The sequence below is a fragment of the Lingula anatina genome, chromosome 4, assembly GCF_051362555.1.
Source record: "Lingula anatina isolate TDL-2025a chromosome 4, LinAna3.0, whole genome shotgun sequence".
NCBI classification, from domain to species: domain Eukaryota; kingdom Metazoa; phylum Brachiopoda; class Lingulata; order Lingulida; family Lingulidae; genus Lingula; species Lingula anatina.
In genome coordinates this window covers 24,189,249-24,216,573 of record NC_141770.1, presented here as the reverse complement: position 1 = coordinate 24,216,573, position 27,325 = coordinate 24,189,249, and the positions used below count along the sequence as shown (strand labels likewise).

General features: G+C 38.9%; 1 protein-coding gene across 1 annotated transcript; it reads left to right on the top strand.

Moving 5' to 3' along the window:
• The first annotated feature begins 5,617 nt into the window (after positions 1-5,617).
• On the top strand, positions 5,618-25,454 carry LOC106179235 (GTP-binding protein RAD-like). Its single transcript, XM_013562775.2, has 5 exons — positions 5,618-5,912; positions 6,126-6,785; positions 18,063-18,145; positions 19,749-19,938; positions 22,364-25,454. Exons 2-5 carry the CDS (start codon positions 6,188-6,190, stop codon positions 22,633-22,635), a joined length of 1,143 nt encoding a protein of 380 aa, XP_013418229.1. The 5' UTR covers positions 5,618-5,912; positions 6,126-6,187; the 3' UTR covers positions 22,636-25,454.
• Positions 25,455-27,325: the final 1,871 nt, after the last annotated feature.

Here is a 27,325-nt window from a genome sequence, read left to right as displayed (position 1 = left end):
TTTATTTTTTGAAGTTTGGAGTTAAGAATAATGCATCTTTTGGAGCGAGCCATATTGGTGCCAAATCTTTATGAATCTTATTTAATCTTAAAAGTAAAATTGATGAGTTCAAAACTGATAATGGAATACCATGAAATGTACACGCAACAGTTCATGTCGTTTCAACAATATTCCCTTTCAACATAAGGCGAGGATTGTTATGATTTCTAAATTTTGCACAGGATTTTTTCCAATTTGTTTGAAAGAGGGACAAACATAATCGGTACAGATTGTCATGAGTATAACCTTGATTTGACCAGCCAGTGGCAAAATCGCAAAACAAACAGCATCAAACCGTGGCAAAAATACGTAGATGTAGCTATGTGATAAACGAGCACTTATAACCTTTTCTTGGACGCTATTCTTTCGCTTCCGACTCTAAATCACACGGCACTCAGGTCAGGATATCGCACGGCTTGCTTATTCCACCGACATTATATTGCTTTTGGAACAATAGATAAATGCTCGGATTTGTTTATTTATGGCTTGATCTTCACAGAATCGAACGGCTTTTATCAGAAATTTCTATTTTGATGTAGTTATCGAGTCATTTCCGAAACTAATTATCACTTGCATCAACACCACCTCGCTCTTCCTAAACATCTAAAAATTCCACATAAGCTAAGTCAATTGACTCTGCGTGCTGTTTATTAAAGGTTTAATTTATATGGAGATGCGGTACTTTCATTTTCTTTTTTTCATAAATTCTGCAATGGTTCTTTTGAACGTTATTTCGGGTAGGAAGACGGCAACTACAGGACGATATTAACTTTTATATTAAATAAACATACTCCCACATTCAAACATGGGACACAAGAACCGACAAAGCATGTTGCGTGGTTCCCGTTTTGGAAAAATAAAAACAACTATACAGATGAATAAACACAGGTGTCCTTCAGATAAATGTTGGAATTACTATTGTTCCAGCAACGTGCGTGTTGCTTATAAAGCGTAACAGACCGCAATTTTTATTTGCCAAACGATCGCAATTATAGTTTTTCTAACACGTAGGAAGAGAAAACAAGCCGTGTAAAGATGAAACTATGAGTAAACAAAGTCGAGAATTTTCTTTGAGCTTTGCGAATTTGGCCTTCCCTTTGCGGACACTTAAGTAACATTTTGAATTCCTTGAGGTTTATGACATTTGAAATTCGATTCATATGTTGTTGGAACCTTGTCGTGATGTTATACATTCGTGCAGCACCTGTTGTTTTTTGCACGAAATTCATGGTTACTGCGTTCGACGACTCATGTTTATCACCGTGAGTCAGTTGAAATAATCTTTATCTGTGCTTTTGAAATGGCCTTATGTTTATGACCCAACCGTTTTTGTCGTTATTATTCACTGTCTATTATTCACCTAAGTGATTGAAATGTTTCAATCTGTATTTAGAAAAAGTGAGTAGTGAAATGCTTATTTTCGTATAAAGAGAAAGGGAAGTATATCCGTCATACATTAATCATCAATGCTTTTAAGATGCAGAAAAAACATCACCTGCGACCGTACACATTGTGTGTATCTGAAGGCGATTGAAGAACAAAACCAGCTGGGACCTGTTTCGCGGATTTAGGGAGGTTCCTGACCCCCTTCGGTTACTGAGAAGAAAATCACAGCAAAAAAGCGTCTTTCAAGTGACCTATCGACTCTACTGACTTAAAACAATTAACAAATAATGCTGTCAGTCAGTTGTTGTGTTTGATTTTTGTCATGTTAGCATACTTAATTTACCAATAAATGTACAGTGTATACAAAGTTTCGTTACAGCCTGGATGTATTCTCAATAAGCTGCACTTCCTAACTCCACGCCCATTACATGGTGTTGTTGCTATGTCGCTGAGCGCTCGTCAATATGACTGGGTTCCATCTCCGAGGGCTCTCTGATTTTTTGATGTTACAAAAAAAAAAAAAATAAATAAAAATAAACGGATCGCCTTGGGTCACTGTCACTGGGCATTATCCTTCCCGGCCCTTAAGTGTCCCAGGACTGTGCACTGTTTGTTTTATATTACATGTATGATATTGTCCGCTTTGCATCCGAGGCCTGTCATTCCTTAAAAAAGGGACACCCCTTTAAATAATCCTGGATCTGCCCCTGACAAATTTTTGTAAACTTTCACTAAGTAGGAAAAATTAAGCCATCAAAGCATTAAATCAAAGATATTATAAAGGTGGCAATATACTCTCACCGGGAGTCAGTGAAACTGTGACGTGCTGTACAGGTACCGGTAGCTGCCCTTAATGCTTGTGTCTGTACAGCCACAACAGGACCCACCATACAGGATGACCATATTTTATCTCTTCCATACACACTTATGAAGGATCCAAGGACCACTTTACTGGTACTGCTAACAGGGGCGGGTCTAGGATTATTTGAAGTGGGTGGGGGAGGGGGGGGAGGGGAGCTGTGGATGCTTAAACCGACCCTCACCCCCCCCCCCCTCCAACACTTGGCGTGGGGAAAATTTTTGGCATTTTAGAGGGCGAACCGTGCGATTTGGCACGGTATAGAACTACAATTCAGCTAGTCAAATTCAAGAGGGGACCAGAAATCGATGGGGAGGGGGGGGGAGGGGTCAGGACCTTCCTGACCAACCTCTTAATCCGCCACTGGCTAATATCAAAATCGTCATTCCGCATTTTTTTTTTGAAAGGGGGACACAATCTCCCACTTTCCTTCATGAATGTCACACATATCAAACATGTATGTTGTACGACCCCTTTTAAATCTTCACCTTATAACGTTACCCAAATTATCGTTAACCTCGAACAAATCTCCCGGAACAGTTCTTTTCCTGATAAATTTCAATATCAAACTGAAATGAATATAATTATTGCCCAGAATGTACTTGAATCTACGCCTTACTCGTACAATTTCTCCCGGCCCTTAAGTGTCCCAGATTCATGTTATTTGACCAATGGTGTAGGTTTAAACGGATAGGCATACACGCAAACATGTTTATTGAAAATGAGCTGTCAGGCCATCCTGGTTAACAAACAAACTACTTATATTTTGACACGATTATTAAGAGCATTGATATGTATTTATATAATGCACTATAGATATCATTACCAAGGACGTGTTCTTTAAAGGCGCATTCAGAACAATTTGATCCGCGGACTAACAAATATGCGGGCAAAATATTGCCGACCCACTTGAATGCTTGCCGTATAATCCCCAAAAAGGCACTAAATAGATTCCACGCCGGAATTACGCGAAAAGCTTTCAAGTGGGTCGGCCATATTTGATCTGCGGATCTGTTAGTCCGCAGATCATCTTTGGTTGTGAATGCGGCCTAGGTACATTCTGCGTACTCTTATAAAATAGATAATTATTATGGGGGTATTTTCAACGTGTTGTTGTCATAGAAAGGTGCCAGTATTATATGTATGCGTATTCAAATTAGTAATAACTTTTAAATGTGGCCAAGGTTTGAATACAATACCTCAGAACGGGAAGCCCCATTGATGTTTAAATTATTATTGACTATTTTGACGCGGTGTGGGTTTTGGTTTTTAACGTCTTAAATTGTAAGATCCACAGAGGCGGCAATATTGTGTGACTTTGATTGCAAATCTTTTTTTGGCATTGGAAAAAGAAACCTGAGACGTTCGCATTAAAAGCTGGTTAATTTCATCGTCGTGGGTGACTGTATTATCTGTAAAACACATGAAACTCCATGTGACAGCTGTGAATATATTGAAGCTGCGTGATTTTTAACGTAAAAAATTCCATTTTGCCATTTTGAGCATGTTGTTGATTTGACACTGACGTAAAAAAGTAAAAAGACCGGACATGCTGCAACGTGCGGCGGGAGTGGTGGAAGGGACAGCTTTGCATATAATAATGTTAGACAGGTAATTAAAGAACTTAATCAGACCTGTTTGGCCACGCGGCTGAGGGATAGAAGGCTTAGGATGGCAAGTCTTTCAGTTTTATCTATTTATTTATTTATTTATTTTGCCGTACTATATGTGAAACGAAAGTATTGTTCTACCCGGAAACCTCCCATTAATCAAACTTACAGCCTTCAGGACATTTCGTATTGAAAATAAACTCTATGTGCTTTTTGTATCTTCTTGTAATCAATTGGTTTCTTTAAATATGTTAATCGATTATTAGCTATCTTTGGAGCGTAAGATATAAATGGTCCTCTTAACATAAATGTTTACGGCAAAATGTTTTTGTAGGTTGCCAAAGTGGAAAATTAAATTACTGCTAATTCTTTGAATGTAGATGAGTCGGATTTTCCCCATCGGAATTTAGATACTGCAAATACTTTCTGTATTTTTGGCAGAAATTTTAGGATTTTCCCAACAATAGCATATTTACGTCATGAAATGTTCAACTGAGCACGCAGTCTCGACGCGGACACTTTAACTAGACAAACAATCATCGTGGTTATTTTACAACAAATCAACTAATGCCAAGGACGTGCCTTTCTTCAACTTTATGCACGTAGGTCTAGGCACTGGCTAGCAGGAACAAGTTCGTCTCCAACTGACTAGTGGGCCTCATTAACAAGTTGAGTTACGTTGTCACTGTGTATAGGCCTACTTATCTGCACGTCCACGACACTGGGTAACAACAATGGGTTATCATATATGAAAGTCTGTCGAAATATTCCTATGTGTTGGATTACAGTGGGGAGTGTTTCATGTGAAAGGGGATGGATTTGTCTTATGATAACAAACAATTTTGTGTTTCCAAACATTACTAAACTTTTTGAATTCTTAGCCGAAAATGACATTCAAACAGCATTAAATCGGAGACACGGACATACCGGTCTGTTTTGAAGCTGCACATTATGGAAAAGAAAGCTCTCCGAATAGTATTGTTTCGAATGAGACTAATTAAATAAGCTATATCCGGTTCCCACTTTTTAAAGCACTACAGTCGATTTCATAACATCGCTGTTTAACCGCCGATTCAGGATTGCACCTTGCTTTGTCAACTCTCTGAATTTAAGTGCACTTTTCCCTGATAATCCTATATGTGTTCAATGTCACATCTTGCAATTTTTATGGATACATTTAGCAAAATACGATTCATCTTCTGAGCGGAAAGCGTGCTAACAAAATTATTGAAAATGTGATGCCACGTTCCATTGATGTTGCCCAGTATTGTGGACATGCAGTATTATAGAGTAGCCTACCTGTAAAACCCTTTACAAACGCACACGATTTCTAGAAACGGAGGTGGAATAATGCTTGGTGCCCAACCCAAATATTAGGCAATTATGGCTCTACGTTGTACCCCTCAGTCCTTTACTTCGTATAGATAAGGGTAAGGGCAGTTTCTCTTGTTTTGTCTTGAAAACTGATGGTTAGCCCCCGCCTTTTCTCTATTTGTATGTCTGTCTGTGTGGTTTGACCTGGCTGTCGTCCTCGTAAGAATAACAAGTCCTTGTCCTCCTACAATGTATTTTTTTTCACACAATTTCTTTTTTTTTTCTCAAGGTAAAGACACTGCTTTGGTCATACCTTAGATAAACTCTTCCCCGGAACTTAGACACTAAAAAATTTAAGTTCAGTAAACCTCACAGTTGGTGCTGGGAATACGGTGAACACATTCGAGAGTGCTGTTCCCAGAAACCGCCACGAAGCGAGTGCCGATTTTTATCTCCACTCGTGTTCTGATAAGTTGAGACTTGCGTTGATTGACAGCGGCGCGTTAGTATTTATTGGATTTCTCAGGCAGGAATAGGCAGTAAATATAACGGCATCATCTCGGCAGTATGTATGCACAGGCAATCATTTACTTGTGGTGATATTGGATTTGATCCGGGAGAAGAGAATGCGAAGAGTCAGAACGGTGCATGTTTAAAGCAATATCGACAAGACGATTCATTTAGCCACTTTTAGGTGACTACTAGTAAGTTGTACATTTCGTAACAGGCAATTAGCCCAATTAGTATTGTAACAGTTTTGATAGATTGTAGGGCATATTTTGGTGTGGTTTAGAGGAAAAAGTGTACCATTATGCTCATTTTTAATACTTTGGCGCCAAACATTGTTTGAGCAGAGAAAAGAATATTTTGCCAGACAGTATCGAAAACCGCTTCAACAGCGCAAAACAATTTTACAGAACAAAAAATCTTTGGAAAAGAAGTAGTTTAAAAGATATCACAAACCCTCTCCTACTGACTCATGGCTGACACGGAGACACATTTGCTTGAGATACCCGCCAGTTTGGACGAAATACGTCCGCGTTCGGCCAGTTGGTCGTACTGCAAGGGCTCTCGGGCCAGCTCCCCGTGCGGACTCAACAGGCACGGCAATCACGTCACCATCCAAGACAAACGAGTCTCGGTCTCCTCAACCTGCCGAGGGAGACCTCGCAGCGACAGCATCCCAGCCACAGTGTATCGAAGTCTTCCAAACTCGGTGACCAGACTCCTTCAGCACGGCGACACGGAGTTGATTCCCGTTCGAGAATTCAGCACCTCCCCCAAGGGACTGCTCAAGAAGGCGGACACTTTCAGAATTATATCGCGAAGCAATCAGAGTATGTCGTCGACGGGGAGCGCGGAGTTAGGGGACTATTTCACGGGGGACCGAGAGGGATATCGTCTGCGCTCCAACAGTGTGATGTCTGGCGGGAGCAGTCATTACAGTGAGGATGCCTGTAGCGACGTGGGGCGAATCTACAGGGTGATGATGCTAGGCCACGAGACGGTGGGGAAAAAAGCCCTGGTCCAACAGTTCAAGACGTTAGACTTTGTGGAAACTTTTGACACGGACGAATGTAAGTATTTTCCTTTTCGTTTTGTAAGTACATTATTGATATTATTATCATTTTTTGACAAATGTTGCATTCTGGTTAAGCGTTGTGCACTGTTTGAAAAGGCAACGCAAAAAAAAAGCTTAGGTTCAAAGTTACTGTATGTAGTGAAGTGTGTTATGTCTAATGAGTATGGGTAGATTCTGGAATTTTTGTTTTTTTTTTCATTCATAAAACACTTCACAGACTGCGTGAAACGTATTGAAAGGCACAGGTTGGGAATCCTGTTGGAAATCCACCATGTTGCGCTGGAATTAAGCACCACAATTAATATGCACATCCTAAAAAAACTAGTTCTCAATATAAGAAGTTTATCACTTAAAAGTTGTTTCTTAGGCAACTCAGACAAGGTAACCGCGAGCAAATTTTTTTTTTTTTTTTTTTTTTTTTTTTTTTTTTTTTTTTTTTTGCCATACCAGCCCTCGTCCCCCGTGTATTTTTCAGTTTTTGACCATTAACGCCGTGGCCATTACCGGGAAACATAATTCCCGCGAGGCATCGAGAGATCTGTCAAACATTCTGTTCGGTAAAGATGGAAAACATGCATAAGCACAAGTGTTGCAAATTCAACGCGTCACGCAAATGCGGCCCGTGATTCCACGGAATAATACATCCATGAGGTTTTGTCTTAATTAGAAAACCGTGGGATTAATGACTGATCGAGAGCACTTGTCGACTTGCGAAACCGGGTCCATCGGTATAGGCCTATACAGAACTACTCAATTGTAATATCTGCTTTTCGTTTTATCTCAAAATATCGCGATAATGGGGAATAACAGAGATAAAATTATAACATTATCCAGGTTGACTCATCTGCAAAGACCCATTTACAAACTGCGATTTTTGTGTTTGTGTTAACTGCCGCAGTAATGGGTAATGATGGAATTAAAATGCCATTCGTAATCACACGAGGCCTATTTGCAAGCGTTTATCACGTCTCCGGCGATATATGACCATGAGATTTCCTCTCACTACAGAACTGACAACGAGTGTTCGACCCACAGGACAAAACAGATTTATACCAAGAAAAACTGTGTCACGTAATATCACAACACATTGCTGCCAGCACGTTTATATTCACGTGGACAGTGAGCTGACGTTGTTTTATTCACTACACTAGTAGCCCAATTCAGAATACATTTTAGTAGAATGACAGTGGTATATAACGCGGATTTATGGTTATGATTATGTCACTGGAAATAAAAGCATATGAAATACGTATAGGCTAACGCAACCCCTTATCCACCTATTTTCCAAAAATGATATTATATTATACTATGAAAACTGTGTCCATAGCTGGAAAGTCAAGGAGGTCGATACGCCATTTGTTTAAATTAACCAGAGGCCGCATTGAATAATGTGTCCCCGCTATGTTATGTAACAAACATATATGACCGTTTGTTCTTCGAAACGGTACACGCAGAACAGGAGCGTCAGGTTCTCTTTACTCGAATAATTAATTGGTTTTCTTTTTATAATAGATGAATTAAATGGACCGTGCAATAGGGATGATTAATTGTTGACATAGTCTGACAGATATTAATTGTCTATGTGCAAAAACAACCCAGCGTAAAGGATGGATGATGTCATGGTTATAGCTATGAATTTGTGCAGGAGGGACTTTTCAAGGAATCCTACATAGAAAAGCAGGCTGCTAAGAATCTTGACCGACTAAATCTGAGTCTAAGCCGACTAAGTCTATGTCTAATCCCAAAGACAGTATGATAAAAGTCTACAAAATCAGTGGTGATAACTAATTTTGTTAAGTATTTGTCATTCTTAAAACTATCAAACACTGAACAAGTATTATCGTTAGGTTGGGTTATACCCCCTTTACACTGGACGGCGTCCTTTCTGCGACCATGAAATTTGGCATCGCTGTGGTCTTAATAAGGAGGCACGAGCATTAATTTTGTATCAGAATGAATGCTCAATGATCGGCCAGTTGTCGGGACGTAAAGCATTATAATTTTTTAACTCTCAAATGGGGCCGTACTGCTGGACGCAGAAAGGACGCCGTCCAGTGTAAAGGGGGCTTTAGCGGCGTCAGCTGTCTGACAGAGCCAGTTTTAGGTTAGTCTCAAAACCAAAGTTTAAACGCACATGTACTATTACATTAAACCCGGGAACACCGAATCGTAAATGGGCTGACAAGTATTCAAGTTAACCTGCTGAATTAATTTGCATTGGTCATCAGTCGGATGTCCCAAATCCCATCCCAATTTGAAGTGACCCAATGTTGACCCCATCTCTATCTGCATATCATTACCGCCAAATCCTATAATCTGGCTAAATTCCGGTGACGTAATATCATTTCTTTTCCTGTTTTTCAAAGAAGAACAAGCTTCTTGTAAGATCGCAGATGACAGACAAAACCCCTTCGTCAAAATTAACGGAATCGAATGCTTCGTCATGTACATTTAAAGTGACGCATTTAATTTCACATCTCTCTCTTTTTGTCGGTCTCTCTCTCCATCTGAAGCATCGTACTTTTCCAACAGTCAACATCTACATGAGTGCCACGGGCGCTACGTAAAAATTTCCTTACATGTACCGGTATAACGTTGGCCTTCAACGGCCGCTAAATCCCCTCTCCCTCACCCAAGGCCCCTGGCCACTGTCCGGTGGTTTGTATTCGTCCTTTCAGCAATCCACCGAGATGAGCCGCCAGAGACCAAGATTGGCCGACTTCCTTTCCCCCTACACACATTTATTGAGTAAAGATGTTAGGACAATCAAGGTAATAGATATCCTCTTGGGATATGATAAACTAGTGGTCGGTTGGAGTATACTATGGACACCCTGGCATGACGCATGCATTGAGTTAAATGCAATCAAAGCAACTATTTCTGGAGTAAGTCCAAAAATCACTCGTGACGTCAAAAGGAACACTTGGAACCGAATCTGTTTTTCTCTGTGACGGCACTTTAAATATCCCGTCGATCTGCATCGGTCTCTCGATGAGAAATCAATTCTTTTCGAGGGTGATGCAAATGGTGTTGTTATTTCAATCAACTGAATTATTAAAGACGCGTCCCTTGCGATTTGCTGCCAGATTATAGTCGAATATTTGTCCCGTAGAGCTTGACGGAAATTATGTCAAAGTTTTAAAATGTATTTCGATCAGTTCTGAAACAATATTTGTTTTGCTCTGAGTATTGATGGAAAGATGATAATTTGAAACTGTTACTTTTGTCCGTAGTCTACCCGGTGTTGTTTGGCAATGATTACACGGACCTATGTTCAGAACTGACATGTTTATTTGTCTCTTTCTTCATTGTCCTTATTCAAAATGCAATGTGAATTAGAGTTTTTTGGCAAATTGGATTATATGGTTTGCTTAACAAACAGTTTAGGATAACAAAGATAAAACAAGCATAATCGACGTGTTATTTGGTAGCAAGCAGATTTCGAAGCCATTTGTACTTTTTCTTTGACTACGGCCTCTCACAAGTGTTCGATATGTTTCTGATAGTGTTTCTCATCTTTGACAGTTCTATCGTTTTATTTACATAACCGATACTGTCTGCCATAACGGCAATCTTTTCATTTGACGTTTTGCACTCAAAAAAGGGGTTGGAACCATTTGTAAGAAAATGTCAGTGCTCGTCCCTGCGGACAAATTTGATTTCGTCTAACCTGGTGCTGTCTATCACAGTTGCTTGTTTTCCCTGTGCTACCGGTGTGCTTAATCAAATCATGTTCCATCTGGAACGGTTCCTGGACCAGCCACCCGGAGTTTCTGAGCTCTGGCACCAACTCTCCATGTTATTTCCACCGAGAGAGACACGTGGGACGAAGATACTATTACTTTCTGAAACTTAGGGTGGTGTCGCGCGGTTTGGTGCCTAACGTACGTTGTATTCCAGTGGGAACTTGACTACAGCACAGGAAAATGTCAGAGATACATCGTTTTTTTTTCAATTACAGAGGGGTTTGTCCGGTCCTCGACATTTCAGAAGCCATGTAGAGGAGAAATGTTTTCATCTTTGGTCACGTATATTTTCATATGTTGAAATCAAGCAGGGCTTCGATTGCGGTTAAAGTATATAGAGACGTAGCCGAGTTCTACGCATCACGTATGTGACACGTATGTGACGTTTGAAAAAGAAAAGCACGCCTTCTTAACATTGTTGATAAAGAAAAGGATATTCCACTCGCATGCATTTTATCAAACAACGTCAACAAACTGAATAAAGATAGATGGGTAGAAATAGTAAGTGCGTCAGCCAACGGTCAAGGTATTTAAAAAACAACTGGTCTCTCTCCCATTTGACCGTCTTAACAGCGCGTTTCAGGCTTAATCCTCGTCTGAATGCATGGCATAGTCACATAGCCGCGGTAGGTTTCCTCTACCCTCAACCAGGGCCGCAGATTAATTATCTGCACTTTTCTCTAATGTGAATAGAGAAAAGGGTCATGAAATAACCAGAGACATATTTGTGAATATCTACCGGAAAATCAATCTGTGGCACTGGTAGCGGGACAGTTTCCCCTGATAAGCAGTCATTGGTGAGATAACGTTAAATGACACCTTGTCACTAAGGTTCCAGCATAGGCATCGAGTAATGGTATCTTTTTCAGTTTTAGATATTAAGCCATTAATTTTAGATCATTATTGATGGTGCCTGTGTATAACCATGAAAACAAGGTTAATACGTGATGCTCACCGACTAATACTGTATGAGCCTTGCCATATCAATAATTAATGATATAGCCTACGGACACTTTAAAACGGAACAGTCCCCCATCGATGGTTGTCTCTTAGCTAATGGGACTGGGTATAAACTGGTTTTCAAGGCCTGTGTTTCGATTACTATATGTCGTAAAATTTAACCCATGTTTTCGCTAGTTCAACCCAAGTGTAGGAACATTTACATTTCAACTGACTTTCGGAATCTGCACCTAATGATAAGCAATTTAGGATTAAAATTAAAGTGAATTAGATTCTGGAAAATATACACCCACCTGTTTACCATGAAAACCTAGATGGCTCGTGGAAAAAGGGGGCTTAAGAATGAAACGTAATTTTAAAATCCCCATCATCAACTGTAGGAATAAATTCTTCTCGAAGTAAAAGTAATCAATGTAGCAAATCCATCGAATGTAATTTCATGTCTAAGATAACAACGGAAACAAACGAAGGACTGGATGTTGGGAACATGCGGTGAAAATTCCCCTCTGTTGGCAAAATGTAATAAGGTTGAACAAAAAAGTAATTTACGATCTAAAGGCATTCTCGATTGAGTCGAAGGGGAAAATATGGCGGGTTCTTGTGTGTGTTTGTGTGTGTGTGTGTCTTATGACGGAGTAACCTGAGGCCCAACTCTTAACTGAACTGTACTAGCTACCTGACGAAGCACATATTCCTTAGCCATCGTATCGTATATCAGCTTAATAAGACCAGCATTCTTTCCACCACAAGGAAATTAAATCAACACCGAAGTTATTAGTGTTCTATGGCATGTTTTTATGCCAAAATAAGTTATTAGTGTTGAAGGACTCCATTATCATGAAATTTGATGACATGTATATGTTATACATGGTTTTTATCATCAACAAAATATGATGGTTATATTAGACATTAATTTTCTTTGTAGAGATATTAAAAACCTCCCATGCACGAAAACCGTTTGCACGCACAGAAAGAAAATAGCGTGTGATATTCAGTTACCGGCGTGTATTTCTTTCCCATTTTATTACAATAGTGCCATGGTACAAGATATATCAAAAATTTGATTTGAATTCGATCATGCTACCAAAAGATTATTAAAGTGTGGTGCCTGATACTGATTTCGGTAATACGTTTTAACAAGTCACCATAATGTTTGCAATGAACCAATAGAGAGTAATGATGTTTTTCTCCTCACATTTTCTTTTGTATCCATGATTCCTGGTCATATTACAGTGACTGGTAGAGATTTCGTTGTTATGGATTAAAAAAATTATGGGGAATTTCGCAGCACGTGAACAGGAATAGTGCATTTCCCATTCAGTTCAGCAATACCTACATTATCCATGTCAGAGCGCGGCGGGGAACTCGGTGCGACAAGATGAGACTCGTTTGCAATGCTTGCAATTTGGCGCAGCGTGCCGACTGCAAACAGAGCTGTGTTTTCTGTCAGTCTTACCTGTGATGGTCTTCAAGTAGCAGGCATTGGTTTTATGAACAATAATGCCCGGAAAAACATGCTGTTACTGCACGGGATGTCACAACACTTGCTGTGAATTAAAAGACGATTAATAGCCGCACTTCCTTGTATTAGCTAGATGGATGTCTACATTATGTGTATTTGATAGACGAAGGTGTTGACATATTTTCTCTTTTCTCTTTTGGCCTTGAATAGTGTGTGAAATCTCTCTCTCTCTCTCTCTCTCTCTCTCTCTCTCTGTATCGCTATAAACATGACATACACAAATGGCCGCTCTGCTATGTAACTGCATACCAACAGTGCATATGGTGCAGCCTTCTCCCTTGACACTCCCTGTTTTTATCTTCGTAGTTCTTGCGAAACCGTTATTTTTTTCCAGGCGGGGAAAATGTAAACATAAATCGTACAAAACAACACGTGTACATTATCTTGTTTAAAAAAAGAAACACAAGCAAAACATTACAAGGTTTCTGTGATGTACCAACGCACCAATGGCGCTGCGTTTGCGATGATTGTCGTGTGCGGCTTCCTTCACCGCAGATTTCGACATTTCTAGCGATAATCTAAATGTACATACTGATGTTCAGACAATCTACTTGCAAAAAAGAAGGACCTTCCTGGCGAGTCTCCTCTTTTGGTCTGAGTTTGGCTAATTTAAGCGATTATCCCAAAATAGGCAATAAGAGAAATGCTCACCATCGGGGTTATGGAGCAGAATGACAAAGTGAGTAGACATAAAGGGTCGAATAATGTGACAAGGTATTCTGGTAGATACATCCCCCACTAATCGGCTTGAAATTTGCTCCACACGTCTGACTGTGTGGCAAATGGAAAAAGTGATGACAAAATCAGCGGAGAAGCAAAAGTAATTTTACTTCTCCTTGTTGTTACCGCATGTGGCCAACTGAGATGTAATGTGATGGTATTAGCTACTCCTCTGTACTTTCTATGTACCAAGGAGATTTTAAAAAATGACGAACAAAAACAAACAAACTAAAAACAATACAAGGAGTGACCGGAATAACTGTGGTTTCTTTCCTTCTTCCCACTGTGCAGCTTCCCCGCTGATTGAATCCCCCTGAGTTTCAGGGCAACTTCTTTTCCTTATTTGTAAAACAAGATCAGGAATGGCTAATAACACCATCTAGCATGATCGAGTGTGCACAGCATATTCCTCTGACACTCGGAGTGAATAATGAATAGGCTCTTGCCTTGGCTTTGATGATTCACCATTAACGCAGATAGTCAGAGAGAGAGAGAGAGAGAGAGAGAGACGTGAAAAAGAATAAACTGGCATAAGTCAAAAATCGGTCTTAACATGCGTAGAATATTTAACCAACTAAGTTGAGTTTTACAATGAATCTTAAAGACCGCTTCTCTGCTTTGATTTGGTCTGTTGTGATTGTCTTGACAACGTTGTTTTTTATACAGCGGGTACAAAGAGCCTTTTCAGACTAATATTGGCGAATCGTTCTTCAAATGCTCGCGAAAAATGTTTGTAAAAAATACGAAAGCTTCTGTATATAAGGTATGATAAATGGCACAAACGCTGCATGTACATTTACATTAAGAACACTTCCCAAACCCAATGCCCATTGAAATGATAAATGCTCAGATATAAGCCCGGTGTAAAGAATTCATCTCCATTAGATTCACATTTATTTATATTGGACTTCATCGCACGGTAAAAATAGTGTCTTTTGGGGATAAAAATACTATCTTCTGAGCCCTGGACAAACCACCTCTCTCATTTTAAGACAATACACACATGTATTTAAATGTCTGTGCCATACCCGAAAATGAAGAGGACATATAAAAGTTTCAGCGTCTCTGATACAGTCTCACTGAAAAAATGGACATTTTATGTTCCTTCGTTAACTGTGCAGAGTATGAAATTACACTGAAATTACATTGCTGTATGAACTGAAGCAAAACCTTACAATAACTGCGACGCCTGCCAGCACTGGTCTCTAGCGAGGAGCGGTACATGGCCTATAAAAAATTGCATCATATCCCAAAAATAGAAGGAACGGTACTAAAGAGATCCGTTGCAGAGGCCGTGTTCTACCGGGTAAATTTATACATGAGCAGTGCAGATGACGCTGTTCTACGTCCTCTTTCCTTTTATTCATAACAAGGGACGCGGTATCACTTCAACCCACTATACTCCTGTCCACATCAGGACGTCGCTCAGGGACGCTGTGACTTCCTAATTATACGTCACGTGACCGCAGACATTTGCCCGAGTCTCGGAAGTTTTTTAGACCTCGTAATGACTCCTCCTGGGAATCGGTATTTATCATTTGACTTTTTCCATAACAGCAACAACAACAAAATACACATGTAGTAAAAACACGTGCCTGATGTATATTTTCTTCTTTTGTTAATTATAGGATAAGGAGCTGTAAGGCAAAATGAAGTATTTGCCCTTTATGGGTGAAGCATTTTACTCAAGAAAACAGTAAACAAATTCTTCGTGTTCCGAAATAACAGTGTGTCTTGTCTTGCTACATTAGTGACATCTTTGGGCGGTGACGCATGATCGCATTCTTTTAAGATTATGTCGAAACAGTTAAATTAAGTATAACCTCACATTATATAGTGCTATAAATAAACCTATGACAAAAAGAGCGTTGACCTGTCTCACGTGGATGAGACGCTTGTCTTTCGCAGCAAACTACATCACTTTGTGGCAACTGATCACTTCATTGTCTTCATATCGCTTCCTGCTCACCTTCACTTATACGACTTCGCAACGACATTCTTTAAAACATGTGGCAGTGTGTTTCCATCTCGAGGTGCCATCCTCAGTGACGTGAAGCGGGGCTATCAACCGTCTATTATAGCATTAAGTCATTCAGCCGTGATCGTCAGTGGCACTCATAAGGGCCTACTGGCTTATATGGTAGGCCCTATTCTCGTTTTTGTGAACTAGGCCTACATATCGAACGTAAAACTTAATATGATTTATGACGTTTGTGTAATTAAAAAATATAACTTCCACGACATTTCACTTTGGCATCGACATACCACGAGGCTGTCGCGTCTCTAGTGACATGCTTGTGATGCATGTCCATCAAGGGCGGATCCAGAGATATTTTTTGACAGCCTTCAAAATTACTTTGTTGATCTATCCTCAATTTTTGATCGTCTTCCGTCAGAAAAAATAAAAAATTATATACCCATCAATGTAAACTTGAAAAGTTTCACCGTCTTCCGGAAGACCCAGAAGCCGCACTCAATCCGCCCATGCCCATGACCGCCCGTGTCAATCAATTTTACCCATGGTTCGCATGCCACTAGTATTAGTGTATTCATGTATTATAAATATAATATACATGTAGGCCTACTTATAGATATTCATGGTAATTATAAAAATCGGAATGAACGAATGGTTTCTGCACGTGCCCATTATTGTAAAAATACAAAGAAATCTGAGAAAAAATACAAAAAAATCACAGAAAAAATGTCTGAGACAATATATATCACCAGCACTAATTAAATCAGAATCTATAAATGCTATTTTTTAACACGGGGCTTCCTACCACGTGAATATAAAGCCAGACGAAGGCTTGCGATTAGTCTAGATGTCAACGCTTTATTTTTGTCCACTGGTGGTTAGATTTGAAGACTTTAGACTACAGTGTATGTTTAGAAGGTCTCCTCAACCAGAAGTCAGTGGGGTGATGACGTAAGTTCTGTGCAAATTTCCTCGCTGGAGAGCACAGAAATAAGCCAGAGAAATATCTGGTGAAAAAATCTCTCTGGGGTCCTGGTAGAGGGTGGTAGGAAGCAGCGCTTCTGTTCCTAGCAACACATTTGTGATTAAATCTCCTTATGACAAAATTTACCCTGTACTTTTAAGATAAACCGTGTGCATTATACAGTGGCGTCGAGAGACTTTATTTCAATCACTACAACGCAGTTTCTGGTATTGAGATATAAAAATTTCAGGATGTTTACATCAAATTCTTCCCTCACATTTGATGTGAAGTCCCGGGAGGCGGTACAACAATTAAAAATAAATCAATAAAGACAGGATACACCTTTTTTGGGTTGCTGATATCTAAGTATATCTGAGCGCGTCTTAATATCGATGAGAATTCTTAGAAACTGGGTAATTAGATCCCTGGATGTATTCCCGTGATTTCACAGATGTTCTTTAATCATGTGAGTTCAGACGGAGAAATTAGGTTCAGCGAGTGAGAACCCTAGATTTAACGCCACAACGGGTCCCTGTCAGAGATTAATAAAGCGTTACTTTTGATCCAGACCTTGAGTGCAGGAATTAATACTGGGAACGGTTATATACAACAGTAAGACTTTTTATGTTGGATAAGCTCATAAACACGTTGATTTTTTTACCTGAGGGTTTCGTAATTGACCAGTCCATTAGACCACGTGTTCTGATGGCGGTCAATTAATGTAGATTTTTTTCTGAACACCAAGCATTAGCATTGGTTGTTTTAATAGTCCAAACTGGATCTGACTAAGCATTTCTTCTTGCATAAGAGTAAATGTCCCTCTACGCAACTGAATAATAATTGCAAGATAAGATTTGTGCATGAACTCTGTTAAGGGCAATGGCTCTGCTCCCAATTGCCTTTCTTAGGGGAAATGGCGCATCACTTTCAGTCCTTTGGAAAAATTGGTGTCAAATATGTGTGGCAACTTAAAGATTTTTTTTTGAGAAATCGATGCCAAGAAAGATGCTTATTCAATCGAGGATCCGTAATAAGATTTGGCAAAGAGCTCTGTTGAGCGTAAGAATCTCAGATTAGGGGTGATGATCGACGCGTCATTTTCACGTCGTTGTTTTGTAGTTTGATGCCAAATATGCATCTTTCATTTTTATAACGATATCAAGAAAATGCCTTTTAAATAAAGAAATCATTTGGCAAGGAGCATTCTCCAGAAGTGCAATAGGCGAATAGCTGTATTTTTTTTATATCTTATATTTCCTTTTAATTTTACTATTATTTTCAATGTATATTTCATTCGAAGGAGGAGAACTTTTGGCCAATTTCCCCTGACCATCATTGCACACAATGATCATATTAATGACGCTCTAAACCGCCTTTCATTCCAGTGGACAACAGCCAGACGTCAATATCAGTCGTCCTTAATGGGGAAGAAGCCGAGCTTGTGTTTATTAATCCATCAAAGGCTGAGGTGAGTGGCGTGTTATGGAATAATAATAACCTGTAATGCATCATTCTCTCTGTTTGTATGCCCATTGAAGGCAATGGATGGTAAACTGATTTAAATTGCCCTTTTTTGTCCTTTATGCACGGTCCCTTGACAGAACAAGTAGCTGAGACTGAGTTTACATTCACGGTATGGTGCTACTCTGAGAGCGGTCTGATCAACTAATGAAACCTACGTTCTATGCACGTAGATTGATGTAACTCATAGAAGACTATCGCGAAATGCAATCAGTTTAACAAATTAATACGCCTCTTCCTGGTGTTGAATATCTATACCGAGAAGCTGGTGATTGCATGAGTGCGTTGTAAACAAGAGGAGGCGTGTTAATCTGTTAATCTGATTGCATTTCAGCGAGAGTCCCCGCGGAGTTGGATCTACAAGAACCGATATTTTTACTGGGAATAAGCCTTAAGTCCACCATCGGCGACACAAATAAGCTTTATTGCTATGAAGGGATTCACAACAGATGATCCTCGGATCTACTGATCCACGGATCAAATATGGCGTACCCGACTAATCCACTGATGGTACAAAATGTATCCCCGCCTCCACACGCGCCGTCCTTGCAGGGGTCTAACAATTAAACCTGGAAGCCGTGATTTAATCCGTTCAGTGGCGCGTGCGGAGGCAGGGAGACCATCAGCGGATTAGTCGGCTCTCCTTTCATGTAGGGTCCGCCGTATTCTGTTGTGAATGCCCTGCTAACACTGCTTATAACATTTAGACTAATATTTTAAACTACTCGAATCCAAGACAAATCCGTAGTGGGTCTATCAGAAGTTCATGACCAATTTTCAGGTTAAATACAACTGGCCCCCATACTTGTTTTTACATGTACCAATGTTACCTTTCTTTTTGACCCTCACAGTATTTTGACTCTGGCCCCGTGCGTAAAAGGTGGTGTCTATATTTTGTTTACAGCAATTTACATCTTGAAACAAAAATGAATTATGTGGCAATATCAGTGTTTTTAACTGATCTTACAGATTCCTTTGGTAACATCTGGAAAAAGGAATCTGTGATTTTATGCATTGCTTCCAGGTGTTAAGCGTTCTGAGCAGTGCGCACTGTCTTTTATCAAAAAATAATCCATAAAAATCTTGTTTTTCTTCATCCGCTCTTAATGGTATATATAAACCCCCTCAGGTTGTAAGCGTGCATATTTTCTAATAGTTCAGCAGATTTGACATTCACTAAGAAGTAATCTCTCTCTCTCTCTCTCTCTCTCTCTCTCTCTCTCTCTCTCTCTCTCTCTCTCTCTCTCTCTCACAGACACACACACACACACACACACACATACACATACATATATACACACACATACACACACACACACACACACACACACGCATTCTTGGACTTCGCTGAACAGGACTGCCGACTACGCAAAATTGTCTTTGCGTTATTAGTTGGCTTATACTTTGCAGCCTACAAAACTGACTTAAGATTTTTTAAAGTTTGCCCCAAGGAATTTTCTTTCAAAACACATGGGGATACCTATCTCAATTCATCTAAACCACTCGTCAGTGCCTGGCACCAATAACTAACATTCAGCTTCTCTTTCTAGAACACAGACTGGCCGAGAGACGTCCACGCCGATGCCTACGTCATCGTGTACGCCGTGTCCAACGAAGACTCGTTCAAGCACGCTGAGCGACTACTTGAAGAACTAAAAAGTGGGCAGACCAAGGACCGGTCTATTATTCTAGTCGGAAATAAAACCGATCTTGCCCGGGGTAGGGCAGTGTCGACAGCCGGTAAGCGCCATGTTTTGTTTAAGAAAATTTTCACAATCGACGTTAAATAATCGACGTTGTGCCATGTGCACATCTGCATGGTTTATACGGTGGGCATTGGCGGCAATCAAGACCGTATCGTGTTCAGCTGATAAACGAGTCACGCACGTTCAATCACTCCGTGTAAACTGGACTTTAGCGGGAGCCGAGACTAAATCACTCAATTATCTCATCTGAGTGTGACATCTAACTGCTTTCGATTATATAGGCTACATGTATGCTGTTTGATTTTTACAAAACATTTTTGACTAACACAGGGATCTAAAATATATCAACAACGTGCCTTTTGATACTGAAACCGCCGCTGGGCAAGCCCAATAACGTAAAGAAAAAAAACTGGCGCCATATCAAGAATTAACCTGAAAAAAAGTCTGCAGGTGAAAAAGACATGCAGTTTTCGTGAGATTAATGGGTTAAACTCGATATATATGATATTCAACACATACTAGTCTATTTCAACATGTGCCAGGTAATCGTTTTCAAATGTCATACAGGACTTCGATCGGAAATGAAATATAAGGACATGAAATCTTATTCGCCCCAAGAAAGGCCAGGCTCTAACCTGAGACAAAAATGCCTACCGACTTACAGATTAACGAGACACGCGAATAAAAAACATGGCGTGCAGCGTCGTTTATTGTGCCCAAACAGGATATCTGTTGTCTGAAATATTGCGCACATTGATTACAAGTAATGACTATGACATCGAGATTCGTAACTAGCTGACCAGCTTGATTTACCCAATTTGCCAAATGATCCTCAGTACAGGACCTATGAGGATATTTTTCTCATCCCCCTTTAACAAGACGAACTGCCCACGTCATTACTTTTTAACAAATGAAAGTATGTGTTTCGCTTTAGGACATGTTTTTTGGGGAACAACCAAAACAATCGATAATACATTTTAGATAATGAATGCCACAGATATACTCAAAACTAAGGTTAGAATGAACAACCACCTCGTTGTATCTTGGGCGAATTTAGATTAAACCAATGCAGTATAAGACTGACTGCGGCGAAACTACAAACTGCGGTATATGACTCTTACAGTGGTCAGTAAGAAATTCTCATGTCTTTGTTTAAAGTAAATTGCTTTTCCTCCACACACCCCTCATCACAAGGAATAAATAATTTCGATGACAAGATAGATTTTCAATTTAAATGGAGAGACAAAAGTATACTCCTTATTTTAAGGCGGATTTTATTGCCGTTTATGTCTGCCTGTTAAGTAAGTACCGGTATTTGTTGTTATACATAGAGCTAGTAATAACCCGATGCAAGTGGTTTTTCGGACAAGTTTGTCGTTAATCACGATGATTTCCATGGCGTAGAAGATATCCTATGCGAGATTTTTTGCATCACATCCGATTTTTTCTCGAGATAAAAAGCGATTTCTTATACGCAGGAATCACAACCCATCTCTGTGCTAGGATTCGATATTTTTTGGCATTTCTAATCAAATAAGTTCTTAGCTAATCGCGATTCATTTACATGTTCGTCGGACATTTTAGAAAGAATAATTGACATTATGTACTTTTATAGGAGGGTTTCCATCGTTTCTTTGTCTGGATTGTGAAGATAAATGGCTTTGCAGGATAATTTGACATGCAAATGATTTTAGGATACTTTCAAATGTGAATAGTATATCCTCTTAGTACACCGATCTTAACAGCCAAAAATAATTTACAAATAAAGATTTAAAGAAACAAAAGTAACTTTCCAGTATTACATATTCCGAGTCGAAACAGTCTATCGGGAGATACTACATCTGTCTTTCTCTGCTACAGTGAACTTTTATAATGAAAAGTGAACGTCCTCTTAAATGGCCTGGATTATGATTACTGAACGCCTACGTAGCGAACTTTTCCGATAACATTTCATATCTAGGGTCGATTATAAGTATGTACTAATGATCATAGACTTGAATTAGCTTCATTCATTCAAGTTTCCAGTAAATGCATCATTAACCTGTTAGCATGTTAGCGTAATGAACTCAAGTATTTTAGATCGATAAATATGGATATGGTCGTAATTAAATCATCATGCTTCTTTAATTTTTAGCTTTTGGCCAATTGCCACTGTAATGTACCGTACAACAATAGAAATGAAAAAAAAAGTAAAAAATGGAAAAGCAGGAAACATGAATGAAATTTGTCCTAAATAAAGCAACTTACTCACTACTTTGAAGTAATCGGATTGGCTTTTGGAATTTTGAGGACCTGTCCCAACCTTTAAATCGATTCCTTAAATCAATAGGCCTATAATGTACTTAGTACTTAGGCCATTTAAAAAGTAAAAGCCTCAAAGTTACAAAAGTTAATAATCTCCTTCAAGCGTGGAATGGTTTATTTTTAGCAAATAACGTTGCAATTTTTATTCTTTTCAGACGGAAAAGCACTGGCTATGCGATTTAATTCCAAATTCATCGAAACGTCAGCACTTCTGAAAATAAATGCGGACGAACTGCTAGTTGGCATTCTGACACATATACGGCTTCGGGAATTCACGACAGGTGGCGGTACCTACAAGGACAGACCACGCCGAAAGTCTAAATCACCGGTAGATCTCGCTAAAGACTTGTATGATAGACTCACTCTGTCTCCTTGTCGTAATAGACGAAATTCTCACCAAGTTTGCGAAGATTTTAATCTTATGTAAGAACAAGGAAACGGTCAGATGGTAGCATCGGCCAAAAATATGAAACTCAAAATATGTGAACGCACAACAACTTGAACATACGTCTATCGTCTTTTTTTTGGCTGCGGCTAGCAGCGGGAACTGCACATTGAAGGAATATTGGTCCTACTTGAATATCATCAACGTAAAATCGGGTATATATCACACTCAACGTACCAACCAGCCTGGCCAAAACAGAAACACGTACAGACCAAATGGACAGCATTGTTTTTGTTAAGTAGCGGATGGAACAATCCGAAAAGGTGTTCGTTTTCCTCTCCTTATTGTCGTACTTCTGTAGACTCTCTGAACTGTAATTTTCTCCTTCAGTGGGAAGTTTCAGTGGACGGATCCATGATTTTGTTTTGGAAAAAAAAGGGGGGGGGGGCTCAGTGCCTACTACCACCCCCCCTCCCAGCAACTGCTTGATTAAACTGCCGTAATCGACCTGTTAGTAGACGGTCATGAGGAACTTATTCACTGCTTTATATGCTCATTACTTGATAGAATTCCATTAATAAGATTCCCAAGTTTCTGGGTTGTAAGCCATGAGAGATTTCATTCGCCTTTCTTTTTGACACTGAAACATTGTGGCGCAGTGAAATATAACAATATACATTTGTTTCTGTGCTTCCGTACAGAGTGCAGATCTGATAAATGGCAGACGTTGTCTCTATGGTAATTTAAACGCTATATCTAAGAAAACAAAATAGTTACCTCGCTATTTTTAGCAAGTAACGAGAATTGTGTTTTGCACCAGTGCACATTTTAGTTACATCTGAGCACATTTTTGTAAGTAACAATGTTGTCATGGTATTTGGATACACTAGTACATTCTTTTTTTTTTTGTTTGAAACAGAACATGCATACCAGTACTAGTAGTGACTAATATTGTCCTGCCAAAAAATGTTCATTGCCAAAATAGGTGCGTCTGACATGTGTGTGTTATTTATATTGAATACTGTCAAATAAACTTTGTTCAAATTTATTTTCAAAAGGGGCACCAAAATGTTATTTGAAATACTAAATAAACGGGCGAACTATAAATTGATTAAAATGGTATAATTTTCTTGACAATTGTTTTCAGTATGGACCTGGTATATGGAGGGCTAACATGAGCGATATAGTTAATTCTTATGGCACCCCCTCTTTTTTTAGTATCCCATTACGGATATTACTTAATTCGTTTATGGCTATTTAAAATGTGCTGTTTTTCATTACGTGAAACACCAGACGTACTGTAATCTTATTTTGGCAGACGTTCCTATTTTGGTGTAACAATATTACCGATCTGCTGTACAAGACGTGTATTACTTAGAAGGTTTAATATTTACCTCACGTACCACGTTAATAGGCCGTTTATGGGTTAATTGATGATAAGTGCGCCCGTCGTCAGTGGGATGTTGCTAATCATTTTAACAAAAATAAAAACTGGATACAACTGGAACACGTTTAGCTCTCCATTATTAATACTGTCTAGAAACTGGTTCCTGGTAACGCACTATCAATGTGATAGACACCAAAGAACAGTGGGGGTGAACTTCCAAACCGGAAGCACATTGAGTAGAGCTAGACATTTTATCAGGATAAGAAGTAAACCCATGTCTTGGCTTTCGTCATCCCAGAAATGCCCATAGAATTTGGCCCAGGTGCTGTGGTATATAAGCCATCTGGACCAGGTGTCATCAAGGCTGAAACATTTTATCCCATGGACAGTGTTATCCACAAGAAAGCACTATGCAGTTTTGATTAATTAAGCCAGGCCCTGATGTGTGGGGGAGTGAATTATACTTTATTTTCATAATAGTCTTGCTAATACCAATACACCGTATTTCTATTTGTTAAACAATCTTGGCATTGATTTGACCATGGGTGTTTTTTCCCTTTGCTATGTAGTAAATGTGTAGGACTTAACGAGGGGCTATTGGCACTATCTGTGTCATAATTAATCCGATATAAAACATATCAGAGACGCTGATATTGCTAAAGGCTTTGTCTTTCAAGTTTAATATTTGTGACCGAAATTGACTTCCTGTTTCAAGTTTACAACTTTTTATAATGGAAAATGCCTGCAATTGTCTGGCATTGCGCAACACAGGTTTTTTCTTTTAGGGGGAGGGGTAAAGTTTTTTTTTCTATATCTTCGTGTATTTTACAACCAAGACATACACTGTATAAAAGAGTATTTTAAACAATTTTCTAAGTTCTTGAACGTGAGAGTGCAGGCATGCCACATGAATGCCGTGGGATATGACAAGCCATTTTGGTGAACATGTGAACACCAGATTTGTAAAGGCATAATGGAAACAGTTTCTGGATATATCGTGGCATCCATTCCATTTGTTATATGATTCGATTTTTCTATCGCACGTTTGACCTCTTTGCTTATTTTTCCATGTATTTTCACATTGTTTTTTAATGTATTATCATATCTTTTATAAGATACATTGAATGTCTTCTGTGAGATTTTTTATAAAATGAGAACTATTTTGTTTGTCCGTATGGCACGTTTGTATGAATCCACTGAATAATGTTAAAAGTTAAATCAGAATTGTGATACCCATTGTTTCTTGTAGGTATAGCATATCCTTTATGTCAAATACAATCAAATTTAATACATGTAGTACTTACTAGTTTGCTACCACTTTATGTGAGAAAAAATTAAACTCGGTTTCAATGAAATGCTTTGGTTCGTTTACCGCTGTGATATTATTCCAGTCTGCTTTACAAAGTGTATAGTTATAAATTGTGATTTACTTTTGGCCTGTAGGCCTGTAATACTGAATAAATGAATTTGAACTCAAAAGTACCTTACACAAACTAACAATTTGCAATATTTTAACATTGATTGCTCTGACACGACCCATTTAGATGAAAACAACTCTTCTTGCTAATATATCAAATGTTCAACTGAAACTGCAGCGTTAAATGTCAATATTTCTTCTTCTCTTAATTTGAGTTTGTTGTTTGTGAATAACGTAACACAAAAATGCAACGCTATATATATATATATCGAGGGCGGTCCGGTTATCTCAAAATTTGCTATAAATTTTCGTAACTGAATCGCTTTGCAGTTTAATATGCACTTTAATATTAAAAATATGGGAAAGGCAAAATGAGAAAATATACATGATTGTACAATAGTAACCAAATATAAATATCTTAAAGTGACATTTGCCCCGCATTTTTATCAAACTTTTTAAAGGTTATCTCTCTCTTAAGTTCCTCGACCATGGGGTAAACAGTCATATGCAATCTTCAAAATAACCACTTTGTTTAAATTAACTTGAAGATAGATATGAGCTGATTCATCCCAACAAACAATCAACGGGGCGTTATTGTTAGGAACGCTGTCAAATCAGGTTTTTCAGATGATAAAAATCTGAACTGTCTGTCACAGTTTTTACCATACTGTCGACCAAATCCCGCAAAATCGCGCGTGAGACTTTGGAATATCTAGAATAGTGCCTATTAACTTCCATTTCTCTGAAGCAGCATTCATTGCCTTCCAATGTACATTTTATGGTATTTATTTGAAAACACGACATTTACATTATTCAAGGGCAAAATGAAGGACAGCAACCAATTAAACGAATTAATAAGAAGTGCATAATTACCAAGATAGACTCATCAATCGTGTGACGAACTTAAGGGTGACAATAAAAGTTTATCTAACAGTGAGACATTGAAATGATAATAAAAATGGACTGCAAATAACTCTGAATTCGTCTGTTATTAAATTAACAATTGTTACAGCTGTACAGTCGTTATGTCTTTTCTGCGATAATGGTAAGTATGGAAACAAAACGTTCAGTAAATAATTCATTCTGTCTGGGAATTGTTTGTACGGCCGGCTTTCAGTTTATGGCATTCAGTGGCGAAGTGTCAACTTTCCCACAAGTTCACAAAATCGTCAAAGAACATAGAACTCGACCTGTCTGAATACATTGACGACATAATGTCCATTTAACGTTGTTAATGTGCCTGTATAATGTGTCTGGGATTAAAAACAATACAAAACAACAACAACAGGATACATCACACGTGTAGTAAATGCACATGGAGGAGAACAATTCAAGACCAATGGTCAAATCATCGGCAATTAACCCAGTTCTGCTGACCACTACCAGCGCCACTCCTACAGAGAAGTGAGGGATGGACAGGAATGGTGGGACATTAATGAAGACAACAATAGCACATTTGACTTTGATTTATCGCTATTGAATAATGCATGAAGGACAACTGGTATCTAAGTGGCAATTTGCTTACAAGCTCACAACATTGTCTTCTAGGAAATCTTCATTCATTCATGTGTTCTTTGTCTGTTTCTTCTATTTCTTAACACCACTCGTCCTTTCGATGAGAGAATATACCATTATTAAGTGAAAAAAGGAAACCTCGAGCAATTAAGTATAAGATCTATACATAGATTTGTCAAGTTATTTCTAGACTTTAATGTATATCTATAGATTTTTACTAAAACAATGATGACGTTGCGACATCCTAAGGAAGACTTCGGAACGTAAGTGAATTTTTATTGCGGAAATGACGTATGTGGCCAGGGTGCTACTCATTGTCCGTATACAGACATTGAAATTCCAGAAATAGCTTTAAAAACAATATGCATATTGCAGCAAATCACATCTATTAGTTGTCTGATAATTTTCATCAA

Coding starts and splice junctions, on each gene's coding strand:
- LOC106179235 (XM_013562775.2), top strand. CDS start 6,188: ATGGCTGACACGGAGACACATTTGCTTGAGATACCCGCCAGTTTGGAC. Junction 6,786..18,062: donor AACTTTTGACACGGACGAAT/GTAAGTATTTTC, acceptor CTTTCATTCCAG/TGGACAACAGCCAGACGTCA. Junction 18,146..19,748: donor TTAATCCATCAAAGGCTGAG/GTGAGTGGCGTG, acceptor TTCTCTTTCTAG/AACACAGACTGGCCGAGAGA.